General features: G+C 38.0%; 1 protein-coding gene across 1 annotated transcript in view; it reads right to left on the reverse strand.

Annotated features, from left to right (window-relative positions):
• PDZRN4 (PDZ domain containing ring finger 4) overlaps positions 1-21,718 on the reverse strand; it is a 175,669-nt gene that overhangs the window by 26,283 nt on the left and 127,668 nt on the right. The window contains exon 4 of the mRNA XM_004603910.2: positions 912-1,010. Coding sequence (XP_004603967.2) covers positions 912-1,010 — 99 coding nt within the window. The remainder of the gene's footprint in view (positions 1-911; positions 1,011-21,718) is intronic.

Below are 21,718 nucleotides of genomic sequence, written 5' to 3' on the forward strand. Positions count from 1 at the left end.
CAGACCATAATTAACTAAAATTTTAGATTTCCAGGAGCGTGTGGCTGCTCTCACAGCTGCAGGACATCCTATGTTATTCATAGTGGGCAATATAAATAAATGATCTAACATCCTCCTGTTCGGCAGGTTTGAGTGATGGTGGGGAATCCTAAATAATGGTGGTAGGAAGGTGTGATGGTGATGGGACTGGTGTCAAAGTATTGAATGTAATCCATTACTATGAACAACGTTATGAAAATTTTAAAAAAATAATATGGTTTAATAAAAACTGAGAAAATGGTATAGTGAATGACTTAGTGGTGGACTGTTAGTAGTGAATTTACACTATTATACACACATGTTGGTTTTTCAAAAATACAGAAATGAAATGTCACATTACAATGCAATGTTAGCTCAAACAAAAAACACAAACTACAAGTAAAGTAAATAAAATAAAGACAATTAAAATACAAATAAAGATATTTTGATCTTTGAAATTTATCAATTCCACCAATGAAGTAAATGTCATTATTATAAACATTAGATTTCAAAGAATCAGTCAGTTATATTATTGTCAGAAATGATGAAAAACTGCAATGGTAGGGCAAATGTTTGATGACCAAGAACTGCATTATTATTTATACCATACTTGTGGTAATTTACTAAATTTTGCTCATTTTTATTTGTCAGAAGTCTTCAGTGAAAATATTTATGTTGGACAAACATAATAATTACAGTTACCTGGATAACATAATTTACTTTCCTAACTGAAAGTGACAAGTACTGAAGCAAAGCCAGCACCTCACATTCAAGATTCCTAAATATTTGCCATTTCAAGAGATTTTACTTTTTTCCCTAAGTAAAAAGTAGTTTCCACTTAAGTAAAACCTTGAGTTTCCCTCCCCCAGTTTCTCCTTCACACCATCCCTTACCTTGCTTACATAAATGCCCATGTCTTCTTCATCATCCATTCTGTAACAGACTGTTAGGCCCAGCTTCTCTTGACTACTCACACGACATAACTCGACCTCCTAAGACAAAAACATAGAAAATGGCATTTATTTCAGAGAGTAAGCCAACAAACTAATAGAGACAATTAAACTACAGATAAATATTAAGTTTAATATTTTAAGGTTATTCTAGAAAAAAATTCCTATTTTCCAACATTTAAAATTAATTTGTTACCAGTATTATCAAAATTTACTCTCAGTGGTATTTCTGTTGATTGAAACCATTCTTTTAAATTATTTTGTGTGTGAGTGGACTCACAAGTAATATTCCTGAAAATGGGGGTTCCACTGGTAATTCTCTGCTAAGTGGGTCAGGGGTTCAGTACAAGGTCTTGAATATGTGGTGCCATTTGGGTTCTGCTGAAAAGGCTATTACTCTGGACAACTTGGTTATCTTGGGGGCACATAGGGCTGTTCTTCCAGTGCCTGAGGAACTGTATGGTGAAACGAATCAAACTCAGGTAAGGAGCATGCCAGACATGTGCCCTTAGCACTCTACTATCTCCCAGCCCCAGTTGTTATAAATTTTCATTGTAAAGTCAGGGGCATGACTTTTACCCATCAAATAATAAACATAAAACTCTTTAAATAATCCACAGTAGGGCTGGGGAATGGCTCAGTGGCTAAAAGTACTCAGTGGTTTAGAAGCATGGGGCCACGAGTTGAATCCCTGTGCTTGCCACATACACTAAGCATGGTCACAGACCCTAGGCTTGGAGTAGAACATACAATCTCTGGAACACAGGTGTGTGCAAGTATCACAGCTAAAGATACGCAAGCGGGCTGGAGCAATAGCACAGCGGGTAGGGTGTTTGCCTTGCATGCAGCCGATCCGGGTTCGAATCCCAGCATCCCATATGGTCCCACGAGCACCGCCAGGAGTAATTCCTGAGTGCATGAGCCAGGAGTAACCCCTGTGCATCACTAGGTGTGACCTCCCCCCAAAAAAAAGTTAAGATACGCAAGCACTGAAGCCAAAGACACAACTCCTGATGAGTGTGGTGTGAGAGTAGAATGTGTACAAGTGTCACACAACATGAGTACGCCCCTGGAAAGCATGAGTCAGCACTGCAAATGGGCTTTGTGAACCTCCTTGAGCAATGAGTGTGTGCACACAGGAGCTGGGTATGTGGACCCTGCTGAACACCAAAACAAAGTGTATATGATATATTCATCACAACAAGAACATTAAAAAGGGAGAAATGAAAATTCTACAATAGAACATAGATAAAATAAATGTTGATGAGTAAAATAGAATTAATAAAATAGTTAAGAATGCCAAAGTGGGCAGTGAATTTTCCAATAAAATATTGACACTTTTGCATCTTAGATTGACACAATTAGTTTAAATTTAAAAATAATGAGTATATAAGTATGTGCTAGAGCGATAACACAGTGGGTAGGACATTTGTCTTGCACGTGGTCGACCAGGGCTCAATTTCTCCATCCCTCTCAGAGAGCCTGGCAAGCTACTGAGAGTATCCCGCCACCATGGCAGAGCCTGGCATGCTACCCGTGGTGTATTCAATATGCCAAAAACAGTAACAACAAGTCTCACGATGGAAATGCTACTGTTGCCCACTCAAGCTAATCAATGAACAATGAGATGACAGTGCTACAGAGCTATCAATTTGTTGTAAGTGGTATATAATAAAGAAAGTAGTTTCTCGTAGCTCACACCATGGTTTTCTGTTTTTCTGTAGAGGATCCTACCCTTGGGAGAAATAGGTAAATCTAGACTAAAGAAAGAGATTCAAATAATCTATGGGCCAAGGTATAGTTCAAAATGTCACAGAAATTGAATAAGGAACCACATTTACTGAAACACATAGCTAAGGGGCTTGAAATGCCAGTCTTTGGACATTGTATATCAAATCTATTTTGTGATTTATGTTCTGCAAAAAATAATAAATTTCAATGCATTTCATATTTTATATAATGAAATGGTCTTGAACTGCTTTTAAGAAGATGACTTTAGGATAAATCAAATAATTCCAAGTAATAAGGCATAAAGAAGTTGAATAAGTGCACTCATTGTGAAGAACTTTTCTTGAATTGAATGGTATGAGACCTATTAGTAAATAATCACCTGGAACAGAACAAAGCATATTGATATTAGAAGTAAAATATGGATCAAGTTTCTGGGTTTCAGGCTTTTGGGAAAGTTATATATTTGTCTGTCTTGGTTAATGTTATTTTACCAATGACAGCAGGAGTAGTTACAGCAAGGCACTAAGTAAATGCTGGTTAAAAGTTGCTTTAGTGAAAGAAAGAGAGAGAACCCTAATAAATTGAATCAGAAATGAAAAGGGGGACATCATAACAGAAACCAATGAGATTCAAAAGATCATTAGAGACTACTTTGAAGATCTATACGCCACGAAACAGGAGAACCTAAAAGAAATGGATGAATTCCTTGATTCCTACAATCTCCCAAGACTGAACAAAGAAGACTTGGAATACCTGAATAGACCCATCAATGTTAAGGAAATTGAAACTGTAATCAAAAATCTCCCCAAAAACAAAAGCCCAGGCCCAGATGGCTTCACTGGTGAATTCTTCCAAACATTTAAAGAAGACCTGTTGCCAGTTCTCCTCAAACATTTCCAGGAAATTGAAAAAATAGAAACTCTCCCAAATAGTTTCTATGAAGCACACATCTCCCTAATACCAAAAGCAAACAAAGACACCACTAAGAAAGAAAATTACAGACCAATATCCCTGATGAACACGGATGTGAAGATTCTCAACAAAATATTGGCAAATAGTATCCAACAACTCATCAAGAAGATCATACATCACGACCAAGTGGGATTCATCCCGGGGATGCAAGGATGGTTTAACATTCTGAAATCAATCAACATAATCCATCATATCAACAAAAGTAAAGATAAAAACCATATGATCATATCAATAGATGCAGAGAAAGCATTGGACAAGATCCAACATCCTTTCATGATGAAAACCCTCACCAAAATGGGTTTTGGAGGAACTTTCCTCAAGATAGTCAAAGCCATCTACCACAAGCCTACGGCAAGCATTATCCACAATGGGGAAAAACTACGGGCCTTTCCTCTAAGATCAGGCACAAGACAAGGATGCCCACTCTCACCACTTCTCTTCAATATAGTACTGGAAGTACTTGCGATAGCTATTAGACAAGAAAAAGAGATTAAGGGCATCCAGATAGGAAAGGAAGAAATGAAACTCTCACTATTCGCAGGCGATATGATACTATATCTAGAGAAGCCTAAAGCCTCTACTAAGAAACTCTTAGAAACAATAGACTTATAAAGTAAAGTTGCAGGCTACAAAATCAATACCCAAAAATCCATGGCCTTCCTATACACAAACAATGAGGCAGAGGAAAGAGACATGAAAAAAGCAATCCCATTCACAATCGTGCCCCAGAAAATAAAGTACCTCGGAATCAGTTTAACCAAGGAAGTAAAAGACCTCTACAAAGAAAACCATAAAACGCTACTCCATGAAATAAAAGAGGACATGAGGAAATGGAAACATATACCCTGCTTGTGGATAGGGAGAATCCATATTGTCAAAATGGCAATGCTCCCCAAAGCATTATACAGATTCAACACGATCCCTATAAGGATACTCATGACATTCTTCAAAGAAATGGATCAAGCAATCCTAAAATTCATATGGAACAACAAACGCCCACGGATAGCTAAAACAATTCTTGGGAAAAAGACGATGGGAGGCATCACCCTCCCAAACCTCAAACTTTATTACAAAGTGGTAAAAATTAAAACAGCATGGTACTGGAACAAAGGCAGAGCCGCAGACCATTTGAACAGGGTGGAATATCCCTACACACAACAGTCCCCTGAGCACTGCCAGGAGTAATTCCTGAGTGCATGAGTCAGGAGTAACCCCTGAGCATTGCTGGGTGTGACCCAAAAAGAAAAAAATCTCAATAGCAACAAGGTTATATAAGATCCATCAAAAGTGTGAAAATTTGAACATATTCTTTCCAGAGGAGACATAGATGAGCACTAATCACATAAAAATGATTATCATTACTTATTATCAAGTGAATGTTGATAAAAATGACATTCTCTCACCTTCTGCTTTCTGTCCTTCCAGGTGAGGCTTGTTGGAATTCAGGGCATGGGGAGGGGGTTGCTGAGACATTCCCTAATTCAGAATGGGAGGCAGAGTCCTCCCTATAAGCTAGGTTCCAGCAGTCTCCACACCAATCTGTGCCCTATAAATGAGTCCACACCTCACCTCCTGAAGTGTACAGTTGGAACAAACTACATGATGCTTGCAGCTATTCTCCCTGTCACTTGATGAAATGCTCAAAGAAGAAAGAGAGAAATCCCAGTCTATTTGCTCAGCATCTTCAAGGGGGATCTAACTATGAAGATAGATGTATAGTAGCACTGTCGGCCTGTTTTTCATTGATTTGCTTGAGCAGGCACCAGTAATGTCTTCATGGTGAGACTTGTTATTGTTTTTGGCATATTGAATATGCCACAGGTAGCTTGCCAGGCTCTGCCATGCAGGCGGGATACTCTTGATAATTTGCAGGGCTCTCTGAGAGGGATGGAGGAATCGAACTCTGGTCGGTTGCGTTGCAAGAAAAACACCCTACCCGCTGTGTTATCACTCCAGCTCAGCTACAAAGATACACAGAAAAAAAAAAATCCTAGAAAACCAATGCAGAAAACATGTATAAGTCCACCAAGCTCAATGAGCAAAAGGAAAAGTATATATGTATACACATATATAATGTGTATAATCATATGCATGTAAAAAGCATTATATATGTGTATGTATAGATATATGTTTTATATATTATATATCTATATTTATATATAGTTCTGGGGTCAAACATAGCCCTGTATATATTAGGCAAGTGCTCACATATGTAAGGCTTACATAAGGCAAGTGCTCTCACCACTAAGCTATTATGTTTTTTTCTGTGATTGAATGTAGAATAAAACAAAGAACTCAAAAAGGAAAAGCAACATAATTATGATTTTTAGTTAGAGTCTCTTTCTAGAGATAACAAACATTTTAAATGAGTTTAAGAAAAAATAGTTTTAAAGCTTGAAATATATCTGAGACTATATCATGCTTTAGACTCAGAAGAAATTCATACTGAGTTCTATTTAAGTTTAAAGAATAACTGAGAATAACCTGTATGGTCACTGGTACAAATGGACAGTGAAGAGAAAGAGAAGTTGATGGTGTCTATACCTTTATCTTTTTTGTTGCAGATGTTTTCTTGGTTTTTATCTATTGGAGAGAATTTACATTATTATAAAGCCTTATTATTGGCTAGGAGCACCCGCCCACCTAGCCCCCCCACGGTCTTCTGTACAGGTGCATCTGTCTCTGTGCCCCCACCCCGCCCCACCCTGCTCCCCCCATCGCTTGCCACCCAGACAGATCCCTGAGAGCACCTGGCAGGCCCAGAGCGCATGCCGGCCTAGGCCCCGCAGATCTTCTGTACAGGTCTGTGAGCCAGGGAACTAGCACCAAGAGGGCTTGGGGTGGCCTCTATATGGGGGGCGTTGCCTCCACAGAAGTGGGCGTGGTCTTCTGTGTGGCTGGCTGGGGGTGTGGCCTCTATGTAGGGGCTGTGAGCTCTGCAGAAGTGGGTATGGCCTTCTGTGTGGCCAGTTAGATGTGGCCTCTTTGTAGGGGGCATGGCCTCCACTGAAGTGGGTGTGGCCTTCAGTGTGGCCAATGGTCACCCACACCGCAGCAGTTATATTTCCCCTTCTCAGCAATCTCAACTCACAACCCAACCGTTTTCACTTAATTCTGTGGAAAATGTCCTAGCCGCCTCAAACATAATCTCACAATATTCCACTAGCCTACTCCAATTTTACCAATAGATCAGTGTACACAAGAAGCTGTATAAGCTCAACATAAAAGAACACATCCTCCACAGCTTTACTAGATGCCTATCATATGTCACGGAAAAAATATCTGAGAGGAAGAACTTATTCTAGAAGGGGAGAAGGGTGGCCATCGACCAAGCTCATTTAGAATCTTTACCGCAATAAGAGAAACAGTGCTAGTGAACTGGAAGGTTTCACAGCCACAGCAACATGGTCTATACAAGCACAGCAAGATAAAAAAACAACACAAATCCCCACTATGAGGAGAGGATGAAGAAAAGAGTCCCAAATTCTAAACGGGGTTACCCACAAATACTATTTCTCTGATAAAGAATTCCGAGATGAAATGCTGAAGATGCTCAAGGAACTTAAAGAAACAATGGAACAGAAGTCGAGAAAATTACAAGAGAAAATGAAAGAAATGGTAGAACAGACAGCCAACAAAATACAAGAAGAAATGAGCAGAAATAAGAAAGCTATAATCAAAAGTGTCACTAATAAAAGTTTCGGTAGATGAAATATAAAACTCAGTAGGTGCCCTCAACAATAGAATGACTACAGCCAAAGGCAGAATCAGTAAGCTTGAAGATGAGCTGCAGAAATTATACAGGAAACAATAAATAATGGGAAAAGAGCTCAAAATAGCTCTAAAGCTAATCAGAGAACTAGGGGATGATTCCAAGAGGAACAATATTACAATCATCGGAGTACCAGAAGGACAGGGAGGCAACTCCAATGAAGAAGCCACAGTTAAAGATATCAATTGCTGAAAAGTTCCCAGAATTAGAGAATGTAGGCATCAAATCCAAGGAGCCAGAAGGGTGCCAGTTAAAAGAGACTCTAATAAAAACACTCCAGGGAATATCATAGTCAGAATGATGGATGTCATGGATAGAGACACAACACTACAAGCAGCAAGGTCAAAGAAGGAAATCACATACAAAGGACCACCCCTTAGATTTACAGCAGACCTATCAGAGAAACACTCCGAGACCAAAGACAATTATGGGATATAATGAAAAAACTTAATGAAACAAATTCTTACCAAGAATATTTATCCAGCAAAACTCTCACTCAAACTCGAAGGAACAATACACCATTTTGTAGATAAACAACACACAGAAACTTCATAGACTCAAAACCAAACTTAAAAGAAGGTCTAAAGGGGCTACTGTAAGACAAGGAGGAACCCCATAAGAACAACAAGCCCCACAGAAAGATGACACAAAACCCCATCACAATAATCTCTCTCAATGGCAACGGCCTAAATGCACCTATCAAGAGACACAGAGTGGCAAAATGGGTCTGGAAATTAAACCCAACATTCTGCTGCCTGCAAGAAACACACCTGAACAAACAGAGTAAACACAGACTCAAAGTCAAAGGATGGAAAACAATCCTGCAAGCAAACAGCTCCCTCAAAAAAGCTGAAGTGGCCATTCTAGTAAACGACAACATAGATTTCAGGTTGAAAAACGTTAGAAAGGACAGAGAAGGTCATTTTCTATTTATTAAGGAATATGTGCAAGAGGGAAAAAAATCACATTCTTAAACGTATAAGCACCTAATGAAGGACCAGCTAAATACTTGAAACAACTGCTAGTAAATTTAACGGCAACATTGCTAGCAACACAATAGTAGTCAGAGATTTCAACACCGCTTTGTCACCTCTGGATAGATCAACAAGAACAAAACTCAGCAAGGAAACACTGACTCTGAAGAAAGAAATAGAATAGAGAGAGCTAATAGACTTATACAGGGCTTTACACCCCCCAAAAGAAAGAATATGCATTATTTTCCAGTGCACATGGAACATTTTACAAAATAAACCACATGCTGGTCACAAAACATACTTCAATAGAATTGGGGAGATAGAAATTGTATCAACTATCTTTTCAGGTCATGATGCGCTGAAGATAGAAGCTAATCACACACAGATGAGGAGAATCAAATCAAACACCTGAAAATTAAACAACTCCATGTTGAACAATGATTGGGTCAGGAAGGAAATAAAGGAAGAAAACAAAAGATACCTCAAAATAAATGAGAATGAAGACATTAGCTACCAGAACCTATTGGACACAGTTAAAGCCATATTAAGGGGAAAGTTTATAGCTCTGCAAGCATTCCTCAGGAAGGAAGAAGGGACCTACATAGATAAATTGACTTCACAGCTCAAGATCTTAGAAAAGGACCAACAAAAGGAACCCAAACCCGACTGAAGGAAAGAAATGATAAAACTTAGAGTAGAAATTAACTACATAGAAATGCAAAAAACAATCCAAAAGGTCAATGAAACCATGAGCTGGTTCTTTGAGAAAATAAACAAGATTCATAAACCACTACCAAGACTTACAAAAAAAGAGAGAGAAAAAAAAACCCTAATAAACCAAATCAGAAATGAAAAGGGGGACATCACAACAGAAACCAATGAAATTCAAAAGATCATCAGAGACTACTTTGAAAGCCTGTGTGCCACGAAACAAGAGAAACTAAAAGAAATGGATAAATTCTTGGATTCCTATAATCCCCCAAGACTGAACGAAGAAGACTTGGAATACATGAATAGACCCATTAATATCAAGGAAATTGAAATTGTAATAAAAAGGATTCCCCAAAACAAAAGCCCAGGTTCAGATGGATTCACTAGTGAATTCTCCCAAACATTTAAAGAGAACTTATTGCCAGTTCTTCTCAAGCTTTTCCAGGAATTTGAAGAAACAGGAACTCTTCCAAACAGTTTCTATGAGGCATATATCTTCCTAATACCAAAAGTGAACAAAGACACCACTAACAAAAGAAAATTAGAAAAGTATAGGCCAATATCCCTGATGAACATGGATGCGAAGATCCTCAACAAAATATTAGCAAATAGAATCCAACAACTTATCGAAAAGATCATACACCACGATCAAGTGGGATTTATCCCGGGGATGCAAGGATGGTTTAATATTTGGAAATTAGTCAACATAATCCATCATATCACTGTCACTGTACCACTGTATCACCGTCATCTTGTTGCTCATCAATTTGCTCAAGTGGCCACCAGTAACGTCTCCATTGTGAGACTTGTTACGGTTTTGGCATATCATATATGCCATGGGTAGCTTGCCAGGCTCTGCCATGTGGGTGAGATATTCTCAGTAGCTTGCCGGGCTCTCTAAGAGGAGCAGAGGAATCAAACCTGGGTCAGCCGCATGCGAGGCAAATGCCCTATCCGCTGTACTAGTGCTCCAGCATATGAACAAAAGTAAAGATAAATCCATCATATCAGCAAAAGTAAAGATAAGAACTATATGAGCATATCAACAAATGCAGAGAAAGTATGTGACAAGATTTAATACCCCTTTATGATGAAAACTCTCACAAAAATGGGTTTAAAAGGATCTTTCCTCAAGATAGTCAAAGCCATCTACCACAAACCTATGGCAATCATTATCCTAAATGGGGAAAAACTAAGGGGCTTTCCTTTAAGATCAGGGACAAGACAAGGATGCCCACTCTCACCACTTCTATTAAATATAGTACTGGAAGTACTTACAACAGCGATTAGGCAAGAAAAACACATTAAGGGCATTCAGATAAGAATAGAAGAAATCAAGCTTTCACTGTTTGCAGATGATATGGTACTATATCTAGAGAAACCTAAAGCCTCTACTAAGAAACTCTTAGAAACAATAGACTTGTACAATAAAATCGCAGGCTACAAAATCAATACCCAATAGTCTATGGCATTCCTATACGCAAATAATGAGATACAGAAGAGCGACATGAAAAAAGCAATCCTGTTCACAGTCATGCCTAAGAAAATCAAGTACCTCAGAATCAGCTTAACTAAGGAGGTGAAGGACATTTTACATTACAAAATTATAAAACGTTGTTTCATAAAATAAAAGAGAACATGAGGAAATGGAAACATATCTCCTGCTCAAGGATTGGCAGAATCAACATTGTCAAAATGGCAATACTCCCCAAAGCATTATACAGGTTCAATGACATCCCTATAAGGATACCCATGATATTCTTCAAAGAAATGGATCAAGCGCTCCTGAAATTCATATGGAATAACAAATGCCCATGAATAGCTAAAGCAATTCTTGGGAAAAAAGACAATAGGAGGCATCACCCTTCCCAACCTCAAACTCTAATACAATGCAGTAACAATGAAAATAGCATGGTCCTAGAAAAGAGCCAGAGCCGCAGACCAATGGAACAGGGTGGAATATCACTACACACAATCCCAAATGTATGATCATCTAATCTTTGATAAGGGAGCAAGAAATGTGAGGTGGAGCAAGGAAATCCTCTTTAACAAATGGTGCTGGCATAACTGGACAAACACATGCAAAAGAATGGGCTTAGACCTCGACCTAACATCATGCACAAAAGTTAGATCAAAATAGATAAAAGACCTAAACATCAGATCAGAATCCATAAAGTACATTGAAGACAAGGTTGGAAAAACCCTCCACAATATTGAAGTTAAAGGTATCTTCAAAGATGACACACCACTGACCAACCAAGTGGAAACAGAGATAACCAAACAGGACTATACTAAGAAGTTTCTGCACCTCAAAAGATACAGTGGCTAGAATACAAAGACAACCTACAGAATGGGAAAGGATAGTCACCCAATACCCATCTAATAAGGGTTGATATAAGGCACTGGTTGAACTCTACAAGAAGGATTACATCCAACCCCATCAGAAAATGGGTGAAGAAATGAACAGAAACTTTCTCAAGTTAGAAATACAAATGGTCAAAAGGCACATGAAAAAATGTTCTTCATCACTAATCATTAGGGAGATGCAGATCAAAACAACTATGAGATACCACCTCACACCACAGAGAATGGCACATATCCAAAAGAACAAAAGCAACCGGTGTTGGTATAGATGTGGGGTGAAAGGGACCCTCCTATACTGGTAGGGGGAATGCCAACTGGTTCAGCCCTTTTGAAAAATAATATGGACACTTCTCAAAAAATTAGAAATTGAACTCCTATATGACCCAGCAATACTACTCCTGGGAATATATCCCATAGAGGCAAAGAAGTATAGTTGAAATGAGATCTTGTATGTTCATTGCTGTACTGTTTACAATAGCCCGAATCTGGAAAAAACCCGAGTGCCCAAGAACAAATGACTGGTTAAAGAAACTTTGGTACATCTACACAATGGAATACTATGCAGCTGTTAGAAAAGGTGAAGTCATGAACTTTACATATAAATGGATCAACAAGAAAAGTATCATGCTAAGTGAAATGAGTCAGAAAGAGAGACAGACATAGAAAGATTGCGCTCATCTGTGGAATATAATATAACAGAATGGGAGACTAACACCCAAGAATAGTAGAGATAAGTACCAGGAGGTTTTCTCCATGGCTTGGAAGCCAGCCTCAACTGCTGGGGGAAAAAGAAGCTCAGATAGAGAAGGGAACACCAAGTAAAGTGTGGTTGGAGGATCCACTCAGAGGGGAGATGTGTGCTGAAAGCAGACTATATATCGAACATGATGGCCACTCAATACCTGTATTGTAAACTGCAATGCCCAAATGGAGAGAGACAACAAAAGGGAATGCCCTGCCTCAGAGGCAGGGTGAGGTGGGTGGAATGGGGGTGGGGGGTGGGAGGGATACTGGGATCATCAGTGGTGGAGAATGGGCACTGGTGGAGGGGTGGGTACTTGAGCATTGTATGACCGAAACACAAGCACAAAAATATGTAAATCTGTAACTGTACCTCACGGTGATTCACTAATAAAAAATTTTAAAAAACCTTTTTATCAAGCACTCACCAATTTGCTATATTCTGTAATGTTGTGTAGCGACTAGTAAAATATGGAACATTCTTATTCCAATAATCCATTCATGAAAACAATTAGTGTGGGAAATGTAAAAATATCCTCCCACATCTAGGTCAAAAGACTCTACTATAAAGTATTACTTCAATATCATTATCTCTGAATAGAGAAAAACAGGTATAATAGTAAGAAATAAATTTACTACTTTACTCAAACAGTTATGACAGCAATTTGTACTCAAAAACTACAACTTCTTAACATTTATAAAAAGCACTGTAATTGTCAATTTTCTAGAGGCATATTTCTAACTTGTGACTGTCTTTTCAACAATGTATTCAACCTCTGATCTTTATTATATGATTTCTTCTTTTTTCAATGATATTACTGTAATATGCAGCATTGTTTTACTCCAATCCCACCTTTTCAGACAATTTCTGGATTCAATGGGAAGTAAAGCTATCACATTTTTCCACATAGACTCACTTTGCATACTTCCCCCAGTGGGCTCTTTATAGACTTAAAATTCAAAAATTACACATTTTAAAATAAAATTTATACAGTAACAGAGAAAATCATTAACCTTTTAAAGAATTTTAAATATTGTTTTGCAAAATTAACATTGCAAAATTTCCTGTGAAATGAAGATATGTATTTTATAATATATTTAAAAGATGTATGCTCTATATAGAATGAAATATAGTGCTGAAATTTATAGACCATGACATTGAAGAGTAAATTTAATTTTACAATGTGTATACATATACACATGGACACTTGCCTTATAAATATACCTTACATTTGCATGCAATGAATCAATAAATTAGAATTTTAGTATTATTACCTAAAATAAAACTGGTAAAATCTGCTTACTTTTTCTTATTTGAAAAATGTATTCACCATGATTTAAATTTTTACAATATGGTCATTGATAATGGCCGTGCTTGTGGTGGATCTGGGCACCAGGCACACATTATGGTCCCCCAAGTCCTGCCATGAGTGACCCTATGCGCAGATCCAGGACAAAGCCCTGACCATGGTTGGGTGTGGCCCCAAAACAACAATAAAAGAAAAGTGAAGTGAGCAAAGAGACATGGTAGAGGTAGAAAAGAAGCAAATTATGAAAGGATGAATATACATATAATAAGTAATTGGAATCCTTGCACAAGGTAATACAAATGCAAAGGAAACATCTGGATTGTAATTCAGGAAGGTTGTCCAACAGTAGCATATTAGGTGAGTGAGAGGGTGTTGGTTGGAAAGGCAGCTCAGAACGTTAATAATCCACGCAAGAAAAAGATGAGGTCTTAGATGTAAGCAGTTTCATGTTTATAGTTTAAGGTTTTATATGTGAGATATTAATGCAGTTATTCTTGTTTCCACTTTATTGATGAAGGAAAGGGAGCACTTAGAAAAATTTACTTGTCAAAAGTCGAAAAGCAATGACAAGTAATCAAGACAAAGTTCGGTTTATGTTCTAGCTAAGGCACAGTCCGTGTTCTAACCAATTCTTTCACCTAATCCATATATAACTTTCTTGTTTGTCAGTTCTGAGCTCAAATATTATTTTCTGAATGCCAACCCTATTGATAATCCTTTCTAAAACAGGGTTCTTGAAATTGTCTATAAAAATTTAACTGGTGTTTACTAATTTTTTATAATTATTTATTTATTTATTTATTTTGCTTTTTGGGTCACATCTGACAATGCACAGGGGTTACTATTGGCTCATGCACTCAGGAATTACTCCTGGTGGTGCTCAGGGGACCATATGGGATGCTGGGAATTGAACCCGGGTAAGCTGTGTGCAAGGCAAACGCCCTATACGCTCTGCTATCGCTCCAGCCCCCTCATTTAATAATTTTTGTAATGAGCTAAAGTGGCATACATACCGAACCACAGCATTCAAATTGTGGGCCCAAGGTTGGAAGCTTGCTACAAAATGGTGGAGGGGGGAGTGTGGAGCATGGCAACAGGCACCAGAGCTGATAAGATCTGTCCCTGCATAGCAGATAAAACCTGTCCTTACATAGTGACCCAGTAGGGAGTGTCTGGGCGCATTTTACAAGCACCAGGAATCTGGTGTTGAGTCTTATCCCCAAAGAATTGTCACCTAACTGCATTCCAAACTGCAGCATCTAGCCTTAATTGGGATTGGGTGGGGCAAAGCAGAATTGAAAACGATAGGTCAGGAGAGCTAGAGCGATAGCACATCGGTTGGGCGTTCGCCTTTCACACGGCTGACCCGTGTTTGATTCCTCCACCCCTCTCAGAGAGCCCGGCAAGCAACCAAGAGTATCGAGCCCGCACGGCAGAGCCTGGCAAGCTACTCGTGAGTATTGGATATGCCAAAAACAGTAACAATAAGTCTTTCAATGAGAGACACTACTGGTGCCCGCTCGAACAAATCGATGAGCAACGGGATGACAGTGACAATGACAGTGATAGGTCAGGAATGCTGAACTTCATGAGATCGGAACATCCTCTTACGCAAAGATATGGATAAAATATGTGCAGTTGACAATAAAGTGACCAGCCATCAGCTGTCTCCCGTACTGGTATCTCCATGCACCCATCATCCTTTGCATGGATGTCCAGACCTGTCCAGACCTGATGTGCCACATGTCTGAGCATGTTGGAAACTCAGGAGTCTCCCATCTGCATCATTGTGCAAATTAACTTCTATCATATTATTTGTAGGCAAAAATTGACTTTATTCATTACAAAAATAATAGTCAAATTAAATAGAATGCATTAAAATGTGACTTCCTTTCTTGTATCTGTTGCCAATAAGAAAATTAAGCACTTAAAAGTAAATAAAGAACAAAATTAAATATAAATTACAAATTCTAAGGTTTTGACTATAGGATATTTAGTTTTTACATATTCACTTCATTCATTTGATATTTTTACAACACCTGATATGTACTGAAGACTTCATTTAACATTGAAAACTTTCATGCACTAAATATTATAACAAATTACATCTTATATTCTTTCATAGCATGTGAGTATAGTTATGCTATAGTTAACATAGATCATGTCATATACAAAAATAATTTATTGCCTACTGAGCATTATTTTTTCTCATTTTGGAAATATAACACTAGATTTATTTTGCAAAATTATACCTCTTTTCTTCCCAGTTTATGTTTGTACAGGACTGATTCCACCCCAAACGGTATAAGGTGATCTAAATGAGTATAGTTATCACTCTAATGATGGGTGCTAATCCAGTTAAAGTTCATCAAAATGGTCAGGAGAAAGTGCACTAGAGCCTAGAACACATAATTTGTATGTGGAAGGTAAAAATCTTGATCGACAGCTCATCATAGTTCCGAGTACCATGAGTAGTCATAAATTTAATATGTCTGAGAGCAGAGCCAAGCAAGAGTAGCCTCTCAGCACTGTTTGTTGTAGTCACACATATATATGAAATTGTGAATTTTATTCTTTACACCATTTATTTTCTCAATCAATATATTCTTATTATCCAATGACTATTTAATTGCCCATTGTTGGTGATGTGATGTGGCTAGTGATAGAACATGTGCAAGCACATATGAGGTCTTGGATTCAATACCCAACACTGTAACAAAAGAAAGAAAATGTCTCTGTCTAGAATGTGGATTAAAGACATACAGAAGTTATGCAGGATAATCACTAAAATATAGATAAATACTTGCTGAAAGCTAAGTTCTAGAAGTAAGTTTTTCTTTATATGAATAGAATGAGTGCAAGAAACTCAACCTATAACCAAGGATGCTTAGGAACTGTTACAAGAAAATACTAGAAAGATTTTCCAGCTTGGACTCTTGACCATAAAGTCAGGTGTGGTCTCTGAGCACAAATCCAGGTGTGGTGCCTTCAAAACAATAACAGAAGAAAAATCCAAATGCAAATGTTACAAAGGGGTGCTGAGTAAAATAGGGCTGAAATAGGTTATAAGTATCAACTTTGGATGACAGGCTTCTGTCATCCAAAATAGGACTGAAATAGGTTATAAGTATAACTTTGGATGACAGGCTAATGGAACTGTATCTTGGACCATAAACATTTTGGAATATTGAAAGACCCAATAAGTAATTAGCACAGAAATTGAGACACTACTTACTCTGTGAGAGGGAGAATACTTGGATATGGACAAAGTGGTAAGGTAGACAAAAATTAAGAGTTAGACATAATACCCAAAAGTAGAGAGAGGATAAGAGGGAAATTGTCTGCCATAGAGGCAGGGGAAGGGTTGGGAAGGGAGGGTGAGATACTGTGGACATTGGTGGTGGAGAATGGGCACTGGTGGAGGGATGGGTATTTGATCATTGTATGACTGAGACTCAAGCATGAAAGCTTTGTAACTGTATCTAACCGTGATTCAATAAGAAATATTTTTTAAAAAATTGAGTTAGAATGCTACAAGACTGTAGCATTAAATCACAAAGTAGTATAATAATAATAATAGTATAATAATTTAGTTGTTAATTGAAAAAAATATTCTAAATAGTACAGTTTAGGAGTTTAGTAGTAAACTATAGTTAGTTTTCACTTATGTTAAAATTTGTGGCAGAGGAGCTATAGAGATAGAAAAGTGGGTAAGATGCTTTCCTTGCACGGGGCCACTTGGGTTCAATTTCCAGTACCCCCAGTGATTCCCTGAATCTTACTAGGAGTAAACTATGAGTGCAGTGGCAGGAATAAGACCCGACACTGCTGGGTATGTCCAAAATACAGTTTATAGAATTTTTAAAAAGTACATATTTAAAAAACCTTTAAAACAATTTAGACATTATGATTTACATGTTTGTTTACAATTGGTTTAAGGCTTAAAATGTTCTAAACCTCATGGTGATTCATGTAAAAATTTAAAATTTTTTAAAAATGTTATCATCTTGAATCCTACTACCCCTGTCTTATTCCCTCCACCACTGATTCCAGATTCCCTCCTACCCACTGTCCTGACTTCTTGACATATATTTTCAAGTTTAGTTTGGATCTTGTGTTTACAGGAGTTTACAGGAGTGTTTATGGGAGGGTTAGATTTATTTTATTTTATTTTATCTCCATTATCATTTTTGCTTTCTGTAATTTAAATTCAGTCTTTGCACACCATAGCTCCTACCCTTTGCTAGACATGTTCTATATATTATCAATTAGTGAGAACATCCAGTATTTTTCCTTGCTCTCCTGACCTAACATAAGATACTCCAGTTCTGTACAAGTTGAAATAAATCGCATAGTAAGTTGAAATTAATTTCATAGTTTATCATAATTATGGTTTGTAATGTTCCATTATGTGTATATATATATATATATACATATATATACCACATGTTCAGTATCCACTCTTCTTTCATTAGACACTTTTTTTTTCACAATCTGGCTATTGTGCTAAGTATTGAAAAGGACATGGATGTGCAGACATCTTTTTGAATAAAAACTATTTTGAATAAATAGTTTTGCATCAATGTTATTAAATTCCAAGTACGAGGCTCTCCAGGTTATATGTTATATCTGTTTATAAACTTTGAGTAATGTTTTCCACAACGTCTGAATTAGACAACACTCCCACCAGCTGTGCATGAGAGTTTCTTTACTTACTGCTGGAACAAGTTGTTCCTAGTCCTTCTTATATACACCATTCTCACTTGTGTAAGGTGATAATTCAATGTCATCTTAATTGGAGTTCCCTGATATTAAGGAATATTCAACACTTTTTCATATGTCTACCGGGCATAAGCTTGTCTTCTTCAGAGAAACATCTGTTCATTTCCTCTTCCTATTTTAATGTTGTTATTGGATTTATTGATATTGATTTCACTCTTTTAGTCATATATGGAACAGATTAATAGTAAATGTTATACAGAAGCTAACAAGAACTCTAAATTTTAAACTATTAAAATAAAAATCCTAGAATTAGATTAAAACTATCTTCATATTGTTATATATTTATTTCCAATGATCAAATATTAGTTTAAAATATGACTATATTATGTCATTTTAGAGCCCGGCAAGCTACCAAGAGTATCCCGCCCCCATGGCAGAGCCTGTCAAGCTACCCGTGGCATACTCGATATGCCAAAAATAGTAAACAACAATGGTCCTCATTCCCTGATCTTGAAAGAGCCCACAATATGCCATCGGACTACACTAGCATGCAACAGGGATGAATGGAGATGTCACTGGCATTCACTCAAGCAAATAGATGAACAATGGGATGACAGTGATACAATGATATCCTACAAATGAGTAAGTCATTCTATGTCTATCCCTCTTCTTCTGACTCATTTCACCTGGCATGATACTCTCCATAACCATCCATTTGTATGTGAATTTTATAACTTCATTTTTCCTAACAATTGCATAGTATTACATTGTATAGATATACCATGAATTCTTTAACCAGTCATCTGTTCTCAGGAACTTGGCTTCTTTCAGGATTCTGGCTATTGTGAAGAGTGCTGCAATGAACACAGAAGTGCAGATACCACCTCTGCTGTGTGCTCTTGGGCCTTTGGGGTACAAATACAAGAAAGTGGTATTGCTGGGTCATATGGAAACTCAACTTCTAGCTTTTTGAGGAATGCCCATATTGCTTTCCAAAATGGCTGGACCAGTCGTCATTCCCACCAACAATGAAGAAGAGTCCCTTTCTCCCAGCACCCAGCATCCACATTGGCATGGACTGCTCTCGCTGTTCTGGGATATTAAAAACAAAACAAAACAAAACAAACAAAAAACCATAATATAAAACTAATACCCAACGACAGTAGAAACAAGGCTCCATGGTTGGAAGCCTGCCTCAAGCACTGGGGGAGAAGGCAGTTGGGATAGAGAAGGGAAAATTGTGACAAAGATAACTGAAAATGATAATTCTGCATAAGAACTGAGTGCTAAAAGCAGGTAAAAGAACAAACATGACAACTTCTCAGTGTCTATGTAAGCCATAATGCCCAAAAGCAGAGAGAGAGAGAGAGAGAGAAAGAGAGAGAGAGGAGAGAGACAGTAAGGGAAGAGAGAGAGAGCCTGCCATATAGACAGATTGGTGGGGGAAGGCGGTGGGAGACAAACTGGAGATATTGGTGGTGTGAAATGTACACTAGTGAAGGGATGGGTGTTGTAATAATGTATGGCTATAACCTGTAAATGGCTTTGTAACTGAATTTTGGGTAATTCAATAAAAAATAAAATAAAATATGACCAATAACACATTTTATTCTAACTACAAAATGCAAATACAATATCTTATGAAAGTGTAAAAAAAAGATGCCTTATTCCAGCACCTGATGATCAGTAAGAAAAAATAGATCCTAAGATTAATTATTAAAAAGTGCTTGATGTTGCTTTTCTCCAGTGTTGGAATATTTCCCCTTTTCCAGCTGCCTTCTGGAGTTTTGTTACAGAAACCTTTTGTCACAGAAACCTAGCTGATCTTTGACCCGGATCTAAGGTGCTAGCCAGAATTGATTTGACTTTGTAGATTCCAGGCTCTGGCCCAGCCTAGTCTTTGGAATGTAAATTTCAGGTGCTCTCTCGTTTGTAATTGACATGTAGATTTCTTGCTGCAGCCCAGCCTGGTCTTTGGGATCTAAATCCGAGTGCTTTCAAGTGCTTTCAGCCCAAGGAAGGCTTTGGTTTTGCTTTTGTATCTTCTTTCCGGGGGCCTAGATTAAGGGCCTGCAGATACAAGAGAATTATGTTGCCTCAACGTTCTTCCTGTAAGATCTTTTGGTGCTTTCGGTGACGTCAATGTATTGCGCCCTTGGGAAGGGCCATGATGAATAAAAGAGGTTCAGAGAGAAGGTGAGGGGGTGGAAAGTGTATAGAGGCGGGAAAGTGGATAGGGGCGGAAAGTATATAGGGGCAGAAAGTGTATAGAGGGCGGAAAGGTGTAGAGAGGACGGAGAGTGTATAGAGGGAAGACTGGAATAAACTGCAAGTGAGACCAACCATCATGGCTCCGTTCCTTCCTTCGCCTGCCACATCTTCGCCATCAACCTCCCCGGGGTGGGGGAAGCGGCTGGAGGCTACCGAACTCGGGTGGCGGGAGAGACAGCTGCTGCCCTAGGCCCTGTGCCTGGCTCGGTGCGGTGAGGCGTCCCTCCCTCGCCCACGCCTTTTCTTTTTATTTTTATACACTCCAGATAATACCATAGTGTATAATAATTTTATAATTTTTACCAAGAGTATCCCGCCCTCACGGCATAGCCTGGCCAGCTACCCGTGGCATATTCGCTATACCAAATACAGTAACAACAAGTCTCACAATGGAGACATTACTGGTGCCTGCTCAAGCAAATCGATGAACAACGGGACGACAGTGCTATAGTGCTACATGGTAACTAACAGTAAGGCACACAATTAAAGTAAATTTATGCATTATTTCATATTTAGAAGACCCTACATTTTTCCACTGTCCATGATCTGAATGCGTCCAAAGTGTTAACTTGATAGCACAAATTCTAGAGTTTTCCTTGTTTATAATCCTTTAATTTTTTAACTGACCATACTACTTATTTTTAATATATGTCTATTATAATGAAATTTGTTATATATTTATTACAATGACAATATAATTACAATAGCATGCATTAAAATCAATATCTGATGCATGATACAGGAAGGCATATATTTATATATTGCAGATTTTAACATTGAATTCCAGACAGAGAGACACCTTTGTCTGTTGATATGACAGAAACTTGTCAGTCCTCTTTAGAACTTCTCTTTACTCAAAAAGCATTAGTGGGGCTGGAGCGATAGCACCAGGGGTAGGGCAAATGCCTTGCACTTGACCAAACCGGGTTCAACTCCCAGCATCTCATATGGGGCCCCCCGAGCACTGCCAGGGATAATTCCTGAGTGCAAGAGCCAGGAGTAATTCCTATGCAATGTCAGGTGTAACCCAAAAAGAAAAAAAAGAGCATTAAGAACTTTTCTAGTATGCATTATTAACAAAATATAAAAGAAGAATTAACAAAGCAGAATGAAAAATTAATAAGCTTATTGACAAGATGTACTTTAGTTTTTATCAGCTGGTCATTGAAACAGGAAATACGG

Source organism: Sorex araneus, chromosome 6 (genome assembly GCF_027595985.1).
Source record: "Sorex araneus isolate mSorAra2 chromosome 6, mSorAra2.pri, whole genome shotgun sequence".
NCBI lineage: Eukaryota > Metazoa > Chordata > Mammalia > Eulipotyphla > Soricidae > Sorex > Sorex araneus.